The sequence below is a fragment of the Pristis pectinata genome, chromosome 3 (genome assembly GCF_009764475.1).
Source record: "Pristis pectinata isolate sPriPec2 chromosome 3, sPriPec2.1.pri, whole genome shotgun sequence".
In the NCBI taxonomy this organism is placed as follows: Eukaryota; Metazoa; Chordata; class Chondrichthyes; order Rhinopristiformes; family Pristidae; genus Pristis; species Pristis pectinata.
This window is the reverse complement of record NC_067407.1, coordinates 101,395,927-101,410,385: the sequence shown is the minus strand read 5'-3', so window position 1 is coordinate 101,410,385 and position 14,459 is coordinate 101,395,927. Positions and strand designations below refer to the sequence as shown.

General features: G+C 38.4%; 1 protein-coding gene across 2 annotated transcripts in view; it reads right to left on the bottom strand.

Moving 5' to 3' along the window:
- Positions 1–8,301, bottom strand: part of LOC127568380 (EGF-containing fibulin-like extracellular matrix protein 1) — a 74,491-nt gene extending 66,190 nt beyond the window's left edge. For both annotated transcript variants that reach the window (XM_052012050.1, XM_052012051.1), the window contains exons 1-4: positions 8,106–8,301; positions 7,479–7,569; positions 7,094–7,142; positions 5,511–5,771 (exon numbers count right to left, since the gene is read on the bottom strand). In XM_052012050.1, coding sequence (XP_051868010.1) covers positions 5,511–5,771; positions 7,094–7,142; positions 7,479–7,562 — 394 coding nt within the window. In that variant the 5' untranslated portion in view covers positions 7,563–7,569; positions 8,106–8,301. The remainder of the gene's footprint in view (positions 1–5,510; positions 5,772–7,093; positions 7,143–7,478; positions 7,570–8,105) is intronic.
- Positions 8,302–14,459: the final 6,158 nt, after the last annotated feature.

The following is a 14,459-nucleotide window of genomic DNA, read 5'->3' as shown; positions in this document are numbered from 1 at the left end:
TCAGTGAAATATCACAGATATGTTGAAACTTTATTATAAGTCATTGTTGTAGGCTCTGAACTAAACTGGTTGGGAAAATGCCTGCTGAAAGAAAGTTCCTTGTATTGGAAGAACATTCATCATGTAATGGGAATGATAGGGAGATAAGAAGAAGTTTATAAAGATTAGTTGGATGTGTTGAAGTGCACCAAACCCAAAATTCATATTAATCCTGCACTCCACCACAGTTCTTCAAGCCAAGGCCGGTGCCTTATATAAAGAAATCAAAATTGGAGGTAGAAATTTTGGGGCTCTAAAGAGAGAAAATAATTAAAGCTTACGTACTCTGAATGGAAAGCACCCATTGTGCCACAATGGATCTATCTGGACTTTTGGAGATCACAGTCAGTTTGCAATCAAATCTCATCCCTTGAACAGCATCCCTTCCTAGAATAGACTGATTTGCAGTTTTGTCTAGAGGACAGATGTTCACTAAACTGGATAAGTCAATGCATATCAACAGATAGTGTTAGAAGATCAGTCTTGGAAGTGTTTGACAGCCATCACACACAAGGACTTGTTTATATCTAAGCAACTACCCTTTGGAGTTTTTACACCCGTTATCATTCAGGGAACCAAGGAAGGGGTTGCCATAGAGCATTTCCAAGGTCACTGGATGATATCCAGGGTCATCGGAGTCTTCAGGGACGAACACCTGCAGGATGTGGAAGAATTGCTGAGCAGGCCCATGCTTAAAGAGAAGTAAATGGACTGTATTGGCAAATGAAGTAGCTTACTTCTTCCTAAAGGACTACACCCAGTTCAAGAGAAAGTAAGAGCCATTATGAATGCTCACACCCTAACAATGTAACTGAGCTGAATACATAGCTGAGATATTATAATAAATTCCTGTCAAATCTAGCAACATTCTTAGCTCCTCATATCTTCTGCCACTAGAGCAGGCACAGTAGTATAGCGTTTAGCGCAACGCTATTACAGTGCCAGCAACCCGGGTTCAATTCTGGCCGCTGTCTGTAAGGAATTTATAAGTTTTCCACGTGTCTGCATGGGTTTCCTCCCACATTCCAAAGATGTACGGATTAGGAAGTTGTGGGCATGCTATGTTGGCGCCGGAAGCATGGCGATACTTGCTGGCTGCCCACAGAACACACTAAGCAAAGATGCATTTCACTGTGTTTCGATGTATATGTGACTAATAAAGATATCTTATCTTAAAAGATTAAGTGGAAATTCACCAACACCTCCTCTTTCAGAATGTTGATATGTTTCAGGGAAACATTGTTCTCTTCCCAGAACTCACTGTCCTTCTCCACAGTAAATATAGATGAGAAGTATTAATTTAAGACCTTGCCAGTCTCCTGTGGCTCCACACATAGATGCTCACACTGACTCTTAAGGGGACCTACTCTCTCCCTAGTTATCCTTTTTCTCTTAATATACTTGAAGAATCTTTGAAGATTCTCCTTTACCTTATCTGCTAGGGATCTCATGTCTTCTTTCTGCCCTCTTACTTTCCTTCTTAACTGTACATCTCTTGTCCTCAAGGCACCCGTTTGATCCCAGCTGTCTTCTCTTTTCTGCCCAGAGCCTGAATATCCCTCATTAATCAAGGTTCCCAAATCCTGCCTGCTCTGCCACTCACTCTAACAGGACCTTGCTGGTCCTGAACTCCCCCTTTTAAAGGTCTCCTACCTGCCAGATGTCCCTTTACCTGCTAACAGCCTCTCCCAATCAACCTTTGCAAGTTCCTGTCTCATACCATCAAAATTAGCCTTGCCCCAGTTTAGTACTTTAACTTATGGACCAGTCCTGTCTTTTCCCAAAACTAATTTAAAACTAATAGAATTATGGTCACTGGTCCTTGAGTGTTCCCCCATTGACACATCAGCCACTTACCCAGCCTCATTTCCTGAGAGAAGGTCGCGTGTAGTCCCTTCTCTAGTAGGGCAATCGACATATTGCCTCAGAAAACTCCTGGACATACTTAAATTATGCCTCATCTCATCCCTTGGCACTACTGCAGTCCCAGTTAACATTAGGGAAGGTAAAACCAACTTTACTATTACAACTATATTATTCCCACTCGTCTATGATTTCTCTACATATTTGTTCCTCTAATTCCCACTGACTATTAGGGTGAACCTCTAATATAATCACAAAGTGATCACCCCTTTCTCATTTTTAAGTTCTACTCATATAGCCTCACGGGAGATCTTCCTCCCCCCGAGATATTCTCACTAAGTACTACCGCGATATTCTCCCTAATCAATCTAGCAGCTCCCCTCCTCTCTTACCTCTACCACACCAGAAACATCTGTACCCTGGACCACTGAGTGGGCAGTCCTGCCCATCCATCCACCATGTTTCTGTAATACAGCTCCATCCTGGTTACAGCAGGGCTCCATTACTGTGAACTGTTTGTAACCCAAATAGTTCACAAGTTGGAAATGACACCGTGAACTGTGTTCCCACCTAGCAGAAGATGCCTGCAGCCCCACAAAAGCTGGTAAATCCATGCCGCTGGACTCCCAAATGCTCATTTGTATGTATGGGCTGTGCACAAGTTGGGCATTCATAAGCTGGGGAGATTCCAGTTGTCCAAGAATTTGAATCCCTCCTGCCTGCACCATCTCTTCAACAACGCATTCATTTGCCCTTCTTCCTATTCATAGCCTCACTGGTGAATGGCTCTGGGAGTAACCCAGAGAATACAACCAGAGAGGTCCTGCCTTTTAACCTTCTGCCCAGCTCTCCAGGTTCACTCTGCAGGACCTCATACTTTTTTCTACCCATGTCATTAGTACCAATGTGTACAAAGACCTCAGGTTGCTCGCCCTCCCCTTGAGAATGTTCTGCCACTGCTTGGAGACACCCTTGACCCTAGCACCCAGGAGGCAATATGCCATCCTAGTCTCTTGTCACATCCTGACTCTGGCCAGAGTCAGAGTTAATCTCCTGTCTGTCCCCCTAACTATTGAGTCCCTTATCACCAGAGCTCTCCAAGGCTCCACCCTCCCTGTTATGCATCAGAGCCAGTTGTGTTTCTACAGACCTGGTGGCTGCTGCCGCTACTCTCCCCTGAAAGACCATTCTAACTGTCTACAACTTCTGCCTTCCTGGTGGTCACCTGACTGCCTGTTGCTTGTACCTTCAGAGTGACCACCTTAATAAAGCTGCTTTCTATGATACTCACAGCAATGTGGATGCTCCTGAGCGAGTCCAACTGCAGCTGCAGTTGCTCAACATGGTCAGTCAAGAGCTGCAGCTAGACACACTTCCCGTAGACATAATCACCAGAAACTTTGGAAGTTTCCCTGATCTCCCACCTTCTGCAGGAGGAGCATGGAACTACCCTAAATGCCATTTCTAAAGCATCAAGACTATGGAGAAAGAGATCTTACCTTGCCAATGCTCAGCCTCCTTGCTGAAAGCTGTCTTGACAAAACCCCAACTCTTATGCCTCAAAGTCCTCACTTCAACCACAAAACAGCCACCCTCACAATGGCCATTCCATTTGTGGGTGGGTGGGGGTGTGTGAATAGTGTTGTGCAGTACATTATTGAGGACATCAGTGAATGTAACACTGATTTGTCTTTCACACTACCATCTTAGAACCCAATACTCTTTCAGATTCATTTTAATCCTGCATAGCTGGGCATGTGTTAAAGAGCAGGAGAAATCTCTCCAGACCAGTGCTATTTAAAGGGATTACCAACTACTCAGCAGTAAGTTGCTGATTGATTTCTTTTGCCTATTGCAGTATTTGCTGCTTTTCTTTAGTTTCAGTTGCAAAAGAATCTAATGCATTGGGTACCATGTTCTTAGGATCCTATTGCTGAACTCAATACTTCTCCCAGACAAGGTACGTTGTCAGCATTTGCTTGCAAAACATTAAGACTGGACACAGGCAGCAGGATAGTTTGCTGGAAGAAGAAAGAGGAGAGGAAGAAGACTTGTCCTGAAAAGGAAACTAGTATGAATCAATTGGTTGGTATACAAACATGCAGATTTTTCCATTGCTTCCATATTGAATAGGATAGGTGCAAAGTTGGTGACGGACTCCTCCATGCAATTGCACACACATTTTCTGTAGACTTACCCAATATCCCAAGCTTTTCATTGAGGAAACCTCGGAGCCTTTTTCTCTGCAGTCTGCTGCATTGAAATCTTCATTTAGTCCTTTACAGCAGAGCTCATGTTTGACTTTGCCCAAGTTAGTCAACTAGATTCTAACAGTTTAAATGTAAAAAAAGAACACAGTCTATTTTTCCTGATTGTCTTTAGCCCATGGACCAATTGTAGCCAAAGAAGTATATGACTTGCACGTAAGCCTCCCTGAATGTTAAACAGGTCTAGGATACAAGTAGATTGTTCAATATTCCAATGATACACTCAAAATAGAAACTGGCTGCACAGAGATTATGGATCCAAACCCATGTCACATTACTTTGTCTCTAACTAATAGTCATTCCTTAATGATGTCTTGCACTTTTTCCTTTATTCATTTATAAGATATGGGTATCAATAGCAAGGACAGCCTTTATTACCCATCCTGAATTGCCCTTGAAAAGATGATAACTGTGAGCCATCTTCTTGAACCATTGCAGACCTTGCGATGAAGCTACTCCAACAATACAATGAGGTAGAGTGCTCCAATAATCAAACCCAAAAGATACAAGACTGGTGCTAAAGTTCCACATCAAGAGGGTGTGTGACTTGGAGGTGAACTTTCAGGGGGTTGCCTGCTGCCCTTCTTCTAGAGTTCAAGGGTTGTAGAAAAATCTTGGCAAGGCACTGTGCAATACATTTTGCAGATGGAACACACTTCATGCTTGAAAGTGCATGGGATTAGTGTTTACAGAAGTATGTTGATCCCCATCTAGTGGGCTGCTTTGCTTGGATGGACTTCTAAATTATTGTTACCATAGTACTCATCCAAGCAAACTACTCCATAGATCGTGAAGAAGTGTTGGGGAGTCAGGAGGCAAGACAGTCACTTCAGTGTACTCTGCCTCTGACTTGCTCTTGTAGTCACAGCAATTAAGCTTCTGGTCATTGGAAACCTCCCAAGATGCTGCTTGTCACATGTAGAAGAGCAATCCACTATATAAAATGCACAAAGCATCTGCGCTGTTTAGAAATCTTAGAAACATTTAGAAGGAAAGGGACAGTGATATTGCCTGACTTCCCTACTTGAATTTTGCATCCTGCTGGATTCTCACAGAGTATCATTTGCTCATGAATTCTGTAATTGCCAAGAAAGAATGTGAAGCAATAACAGGTTTCCTAAATCCATGGAAAGCAAAATGTGAAATGAAAGAAAAGCAATAACATGCCAGTTCACTTTCTGTGGAAATATGAAATCAATTTAGATATGATTATACTATAACATCCTCCACTGAACTCGTTATATGAGAATAATAATCAAATATGCAATAAATGTATTGGACACACACATTCTTTTTCAACCAATACCCAATTGCAGTCAAATTGCTACATTGCTGTCTTACCTTTACACTGGTTTTGATCGTTAAATGCAAAGCCATGTGGACATCGCCGTTGCAGGAAGTGAGGTAGATTTGGATATGACCGTCGAGTAGGAACAGGGACATAAGCAGGAGCAAGAGTGGTTGTGGGCACATTCCTACTTTCAACACTACTATTCGTGATAATGATAGCTGATTTAGGCAAACACAAGTATCCTCCGTAATGGTTTATGCATTTCATTTCTCCCTTGCACGCATCTGGAATTGTCTCACATTCATCAATATCTGAAAAACAATAAAAAAAACAAATCACTTAACATGTGAAAGACTATTTTCTAACATAACTAAAAGGATTAGATTTTACTGCACAGAATCACAGAAAGGCGGTGGTACAGAAGGAGCAATCCAGTCACTCCCATTCCCTATAGCCCAGCAGTAGGAGTGGGCATCTTAGACTTAGGAATGTTTAGTTTTTAAAAATACACACCCACGATGTTGGTGGAAATGTGAATTAGCATATCATGGTAAACAGAAGCATAGTAATGCTGCTGTGTAATGCAATGCTCCTGTGATTTTCGCATGTATGATTTGCATACAGCACAAGCCACTCGCAGAGCACTCATGCAGAGCTTGGTCTTTGCAAGACACACCAGTTTTGCTTCAGAGCAAGTTGTTTGACCAGATACCAGCCAGCAGAGTCCTAGGCTTCACACAGCTTTAATTTAAAAACTTCAGCCTCCACCTCCCTAAGTTGTGACCTCTTATCCCACCGCAAGCCTAAAGACTTCAGCAGATGATCATGGCCCTAACTGATGCCCAACCCAACTTTCAAGGTCCCAATCTCCATAATTTACCATCTCTCTCTCTCTCTCTCACTCTCTCTCTCACCGTCACAGCTCTCCCTGAGACTCTTGACCCAGATCAGTGACCTACCTGCTTTCCTCTGTTGGTTCTGCAATCGTGGAGTAGGTGAAAAATAGGCAATTATTTGTGCCTCTTCTATTGTATTTTGCACCTTGGGTTGTGTGAAACAGAATTTTGCTGTGGGAGTCCTCCAGAAAAAATAAATGCAGCTTTCCTGGTTCAAAGAATTTTTAGAACCTTTGATACCCAAGTGCTGGGTGAATGACAGGACAGTCTCCATAACCAAGGAGATTAAAGGATGAAGAAATAAAGAATGCAAGGACCAAGGAAGTGGGTTAATTCAACTTCAAAATAGGTACACCAAGACAAATAGTGGGAAAGAATGAATGATCTCCGTTGGCTTCTAGATGCACATTAGCAATGGTGTACATTATTCAGGCTTTTTTTGAAAAATTGTCATTTATTTTCACACATGTTAAGTATGTGCATTGAATGATAATGTTATTTTTTTTCCCAATACCCACGTTAAATTTCTGCAGATCCAATTCTTGATTTTACTGATGAACTCATTAAAGAATTATTATTGCTCATTCATAAATATAACTGAAATTCTACGTCACAATTAGTTGTGATGTAATTACTATACAACATAAAAATTACAGAAAAATGGACAAGAAAAAAATAATTAAAGGTGAAGTTGAGATAAACGTGAGATCCCAATTTTTCTAAATTTTCTATCTTACCTCTGCACTGCTGCTTTTCAGGATCCCATTGATAGCCATCTGTACACTGCTGTAGGAATATAAAGGCAAAGAGAGTTTCAAAGTGCAGCACCACATTTGCATTAATTGGTTAATAACAATGGTATTAAACATAACAAGAAAAAAAACTCAAATTAAAGAGTATTTACTAACCCAGCAATGTTTTCAGTGAGGACCAACCATCAAATGCATTAAAAGTGTGCATTTCTTAAATTATAAATTATTATAAATATACCCTTGCAGAAGAATTAAATTTGATTACATTGTCCATTTAGTTTTGGTTTTGAAGAACTGTTATGGATTTAATTGTAACAAGTCTTATGTGATCCTTAACTATCTGCATACTGAATTCTTGAAGATATCTTACCGTATATGTGATGGTTTCACCAGTTTCCTGTGAAGATGTACTGTGCAAAATAAATGTGACCAGCAAACACCATTGCAACACCATCTTGTATCTGAGTAACAACAATAATTTATAATCACTAACAAAATACAAGCTCTGCAGTGCTTTCTAATGAATCTACATTTATCATTTGAGAAATACATGATGAACATAAAGGACTTTTTTTTAAACACTTTTTTGGAGTGGGTTCAAGTTTAATCTAACAACATTTTTACAAGTCTTGACAAGCAGCAGGGAATAGTGAGGAAAAGCAAGTATTCATGGTTTATAGATCCTTCTACACATATTTCTAAATTGAGTACATTTCTAAATTCATATTGCATTATTATTAATGATTCTATTATATTCAATGATTCAGTGATTTCAAAATTCCTTCTATGTTTAAACACTTCATTTTCCACATATCATTATCTTTTTCACTTACATACTTCTAAAAAGCATGTACATATGAATATCCATTACCATATTTTAGGTACATTCAGAAAGAGATTACCAGATAGTAAAAATGAAACGCTGATACACAACAGTATTTAAATTATATTTATCCTTTTCATTTATTAAAGCACCAGATAAATATATTTGTATTACCTTTAAAGAACAGCGGACCTTCACAGCTCTTTAAAATTCTCTGTTCGAGTTTGGCAGTTTTTTTAAAAATCAGTGGCTGGAAGAGCAGTGTTGAGTGTGTGACTTGCAGTGGTTTATGAGGAAGATCTTGTGCGGCAGTGGTGTTGCTCCCTCTGCAGGTTCACAGGCTAACCACAATCTCCCAACTGATAACAGAAGAGCGAACAACAAACCCTTCAGGAGCAGTTAAACGGGAGTGTCGCTGCAACTGCGGAATCGTCAGGTGATACAATTGCTCGCTGGCTATATAGGGAAGGCAGGCGGGACCAGCAATCAGTGCTCAGTCATTCCCACAGTCAAATGGGGTTGCAAACTAACAGTGGCATACTTGTGGGTTCCTTTGGAATAGAGCAACTGCCTGTAAAATAAAATGCTTCTCCAAATGTTGGCGATAGATTTCGTCATCTGCAGTTGGTATAAAATATAAACAACAAAATCAATTTTCACCATGTGAGGTAGTTTCCATTGACTCAAGCTCGTATGCATGGCAAATAATCTTACAAGTTGTTGACATAAATAAGTTTCTTGGAATTAGACGAAAATAAACTGAAAATGGTACTACAATGTATCTGAGGGGGCAAGTTATCGGAAGCTTGTTAAAAAGCCCAAGCCCGCATTTGCAGTTCTGAAACGGCCTCTGTTTGCACTGCTCCTTGACTCTGAGAGCCAAGAACAACACACAACTCCAGCCCAGCGTGTGGGTGATTTACTACGACAACCTTTGGCTGGCGTGACCCAGAGGTTCATCCAAGCAATGAATAATAAAATACAAATAAACGCGGTGAGCTCCGGCCACCTCCAGCTCGAAGACTTTCTGACAAGCGGCACGAGTTCCTAGGTCAGCGTTCCTTCCTGCAATGATGAATGAGCAGTTTTTTTTAAGCGGAGAGGAATATAGATACCGAAATCAGTAAACCACGAGGATGCCATGGGGGGTGGAATCTTAGTGGCACAGTTAGTATCTTCCACGATGTCTCACTTGTTTCCCATTACATACCTCGTCATCTTCCGATGGCATTGTCTGTGTCTCTCTGGTGAAGATATCCCACCAACATTTATTTCAACGCACGTGCAACCTGTGTTGCAGTTTCTTTGACACTTAAAAATGAATTCTGGGCTTCCAATGGTTTGACTTTAATGAGTGTAGTTTACAAATAAAAGGTTACTTTCGAGGTAGAATAAGGAGGAAAATAACTAATTGCGCATTGTCAAAATATGGAAATGTTTAGAAAGATAGGCCGTAGTATATCTTAGCATGGGAAACGGATCGAGGCGTTGAAAACTGGTTAAGTAAATATAATACATCGAGAGAAGAAACAGTTTACAGAGAATGCATGTTGGATACTAATACAAGGCGATGCCAAGTCTAATAACTCATAAAATGTGTTTCCTAGTGCTGTTTTTATGTAACTGGTTCTAATACAATTTCAAAACGAGCACATAGACTCCCATCTAGTGGCCACTCAGATAAATGATTTAGCTCTTGCTTTACCTTAAACATAAATTATAATGTTAAGGTAATTTAATGTTAATACTACTGGCACACCTGTCTTTTGTAGTTTACTCGAGTGTTAGAAACTTAGCAGGTCAAAAAAGTACAGCAGTAGGAAAATGTTACAAGTTTGGAGTATTTAGAGGCAAGAAAAAAACTTGATGGAAGGTGCAATATTTGTCATTGTAAACAGTATTATTGACATGCCAAGTACATTAATGAGAAAAATGGAAGGTAATAAGCATTTTTAAATTTGATAAATCGATTAAATGGAGAGGAAAAATAAGACAAAATAAAATATATGATTACTTCTGAGATGTGAGAGGGAAGGAATAGTTAGGCCCACTGATCTCAAATCAATTGAAAATTGGAATGGGCCCCAATGTGAGTGAGATTTATGCTGTAAAGGGATGTTGATGCTGTCCAAGAAATGTCCAGGGCAATAAAATTTGATCTGGTAACACTTCCCAATTTTATTACATTTTAAGATTAAAAGTTTCCCAGGACTGTCACACTTAATCTTCTTAGGGCTCGATCTTCTTTTGTTCTGCTCAGAATGTTTTTTTCTAATTAGAGTTCATTGAATTTTAGTATGAAAAAAAGTTCATTCAAGGGATATTTCAACTTTTGGTTCCTTTTGATCCTTATAAGTGCATGTGTTGAGAACTTCTCCAAGCAATAATGCTAGAGAAAGGTGTTTGTGTCTCTGCACTGTTTCCATTGTGAACATTTAAGTATTCCTCCCATTTTCATTCTTGTTACAGAAAAGAAGATGGATCAATACAGTTGGATTGCTATGTATCAAAGAGTTTTCATCAAGGGTAATTATTTTTTATTTCTCACCATGCTTGTAATGTTTCACAAATTATTTTCAAATGCTTCTGACCAATATTTGTTATCTCCAATATTTACAGATTTAGTAGTTCTGGCTTTCCCTTAATTATTTCTTTGGCAAAATCTTTACTTTCATTCAAATGCACATAATTTGTTTCTCACTGCATTTTCATTCACGCCTTTACTCTTGGAACTTATTCTAAACATCAGGCCACTGACCGCTGAATCCCTCCTACAAAAGCAAAAGGTCAGCATTCTTTACTGCCGTATGCAATATCCTGAAAGCAAAACATAAATTTAGTTGGCAAATGAAACTTTGTAATTAATTAAAGAAGTTAAATATTGTAAAGCCACTAGGTTTATTCAAACTGCAAGCAGATGCCATAATGAAGGAGTTAATGTGCTAGAGAGAGGAACACTGGTACTATTGCACAGAAAAGGATTTTAAAATATCTTCAATTTTCTTAGAACTATTTGGCCTAAAATATGAATATAAAATAAATACATTAAAACCTTAAATTGGCAGTAGCTTTGGAAAAGTTTCCCTTGGGTTATTCATACATGGTTGAGTGTACTAGAGGGATGGCTTTTAATGGATTGAGTAGGTTTTCTTGCAGCTAATGTATTTCATGTTCCTATTTTTTGACTTTAGATTTTGTTGCACCAAACAGTATGTATTCACTCAATATAGAAGTATAAGAAAAATATCAAAATGTAAGAGTTCTCAATGAGTAAAATAACTATTGCATTATTGAAGAGGCACAGCATATACTAAAATGGATTTTTATTTTAACAATCTCAGATTAAGTAGGAACCTCACAGTTCCACCATGAACTTCACAGGCCGGGTTTGATGTTGGGAATAATGATAGTACATATTGTCTTGAGAAAGACTTCCAAATTGCCTTAGGATTCTCATTTTGCTTCAAATGAACCACAGCAATTGGCAAAGGATTTTGTTCTGTAAAAAGTTGATAAATAAGGGTGGATAAAGCTGGAGTCATAGCAAAAATGAGGAAGGCTAGTAAACTTGCCAATATTCATGCCCAGATGACAAAAATGCTCTCCTTTTGATATGAATTACTGACGTCTCAGTAGGTAGGCTCAAATAAATATTGATTTATTGGAGAGCCACAGCATATAGGACAGGGGAATCTTTTTTCAATTTCCTCAGTTTTAGCTGAGCTAGAGACCAGAATTTTGCCACATTCGTAATTCCACCATAAACTTTACAGGAACATAAACATTCTCTTTTTTAAAAATTAATTTTCAGAAGAGGTTCAGAAACATTTTTTAACCTTTTTAGGGGTACTCCTGGCCTTGCAGGATGTCACAAGTTTCCCAATTCCCCAGCCCAATTTGCTAACCTGCCTTGTTGGGAATTTCTTCCAGAAGTTTACAGTGGTGGATTTTCTATTGCATATATGATGCCCATTGGCAAAGCTTTAAGTAGCTTTGCTGCTGAAATGCTTCCACAAGAGGGAGGGAGAAATTGTCTTGAGACAATAGAATGAACATCATTATAATTTCCTAGTGGAGACGTCATGGGCATGGAGAGTTTTTCATGACCACATGGAGAAGAACGTTATCCTTATTTCAAAGCAGTCATACACCTTAGGGTGAAGAGCTGGGGTCCTGGTGGTAATATGGATGGCAAGTGTTATCCCCTACACTCTGGAAAAGTCTGCAACATTAAAAAAAAGACCCAATCATACTGTTGTTGTCGAGTCCTGCAAAGCTGTTAAAGAAGAAATTCTTCAGTTATATATAGTATGTTGACTTAATCATCTGTATATCTGCATCAAAAATAAATTAAATGCGATTGTTATCTTTACAAAGATGGTTCTAGGGCTGACATGGTAGGGGCAGCAGTGCTGAGTTGCAGGTCAAGCTTTTTATATTGTCAGAATATCCCAAAGACCTTAGTTACTTTTGAAATTCAGTGTTGTTCCTTTGTTAGGCAAATGAAACAGTCAGTTTGTACAGAGCTAAGTCTCAGAAAAACAATGAAATAAAACCAGATAGTTGAATTTTTCTGGTGATAGTTGAGGGATAAATGTCAGCCTATGCACCAGAAGAGAATTAAAAGCAAAAAACAGAAAATGATGGAAGTCTGAAACAAAGCAGAAGAATAAAATAAATTCGTTTTCTGTTTCACGTCAGAATAAATGTACTGTTTTTGAAATAATGCCATGAGATCTGTTATGTTCACTGGAAATTGAATGTGCAAGTCATAAAGTCATTGAGTAATTTGGTCCAATTCATCCATGCCAACCAAAGTGCCCACCTAAGCTAGTCCCTTTGGCCCATATCCCTCTGAACCTTTCCTTTCGAAATACTTATCCAAATGTCTTTTAAATATCGTTACCAATTCCCATCTCAACTAGAAAATAATGCTTAGTGATAATTTTCATGCAAGAGTTATAGTATAAGATTGCTTTTGAACCAATGTGATTAAACATGAAGTAAAGCTGGTATATAAATATATCAAGTTTTAAAATATGCCAAAGTACAAGTTGAAAAATATTTTTTCCACAGGTCGTGGTACAAAAATTTCACACTGTTGAAACATTTGTTCATTTAATTAGATCATATACTGCATTTCAATTTGGTAAGCAGCAATTTCTGGGACTAATTAATGTAGCAATATTGCTGAAAAGATAAATAAAATGGAAGATAAACTTGTTTGCACACATCAATAAAACATTCTGGCGTATAGCAGTTTAGGCCCAAAAGCCCTTGTACAAACAGCATTGAAGACATTCACATTACAAAGCACTTTTCATTTTATACAATACTGACACAGAAAATACATGATGAAGAGTCATGGAATATGATTTATGTTTCACAAGCATGTTGATTAATAACTCATGAGAGATGAAATCTTAGGTAAGTCATAATAATTATGATTGTAAACAGGTAATACAAATTATATTCCTTTATTCAACTTTGAGCATTCTGTTTATACAATGCTGGAGGTAAATCATTTCACAGCTAGTATTTTTTGAGAATTTGCAGTGCCTGCCTAAAGTCCATTTCCTTCAGTGAAATGTAAACGAGGTAGGTTTGGTTACAGATCAGTGATGATATATTTAAATGGTGGAATAATCTCAAGGCCCACGATGAATTATTCCTGTTCCAATAGACTCGGAGATTTGTGGAGCAGTGAGTCACACACAGGCCTTTCCCATTGATACCTTGTATTTAGCTCTAGTACAGACTGGTGGGACAACTGTTTTCTGTTTTGGGTTCTACAAAAGTTGAGCCTGAACCCAGATCCCAATGGGCATGCTCCACAGTATAAACTGATTTTCAGCAAACATGATTACCAATTTCATTCTAAGGCTACTGGAATGGATCTGTGTAGAAATATTAAAAGAAAACATTGGCTCAATGTCATTGTTGTTTTGACATCAGGAGTTATATAATGTCTGGAAAAATCTTGAGATCATTTTGTGCCACAAGGAACACAGTAACAAAGCATAAGCAAATACATAAGCAGATGAAATAGAAGGAATAGAAAGTGATATGGTTAATTGAAAAGAATGGGAGGAGGCTTCTCCAGAGAATAAACATTGACACAGATTAATTGGTTGGACCAGGTAGCCTGCTACTATGCTCTAAATTCTACAACAAACAAAAAACAAAAGAAATGGTATAAGTTAAATGTAGTTTTTAAGTTTAACAGGAAATTCCTCATAGTTGTTTAAAATTGTTGGAAGCACATAAAAATTCTATTTATGGCAAAATCAGGGTTCCTGGTGTTCTTCTGGTGAAATAGTGTTGATGGAATCAGAACATGTCTGAGGCAATTTATCAACCTGAAGCTGAACTAAATATATTGTAGCGTGATTCCAATTGTGATATTGCAATTCTTCTTTTATTTGATGCTACCAGTTCTCATTTATGAAATGATTGCCATGACTTCTGAAAAATATAACAGTTGAAGTATTTTGTTAATGCAACCTTCAGCTTTAATTTCTGCCAAAA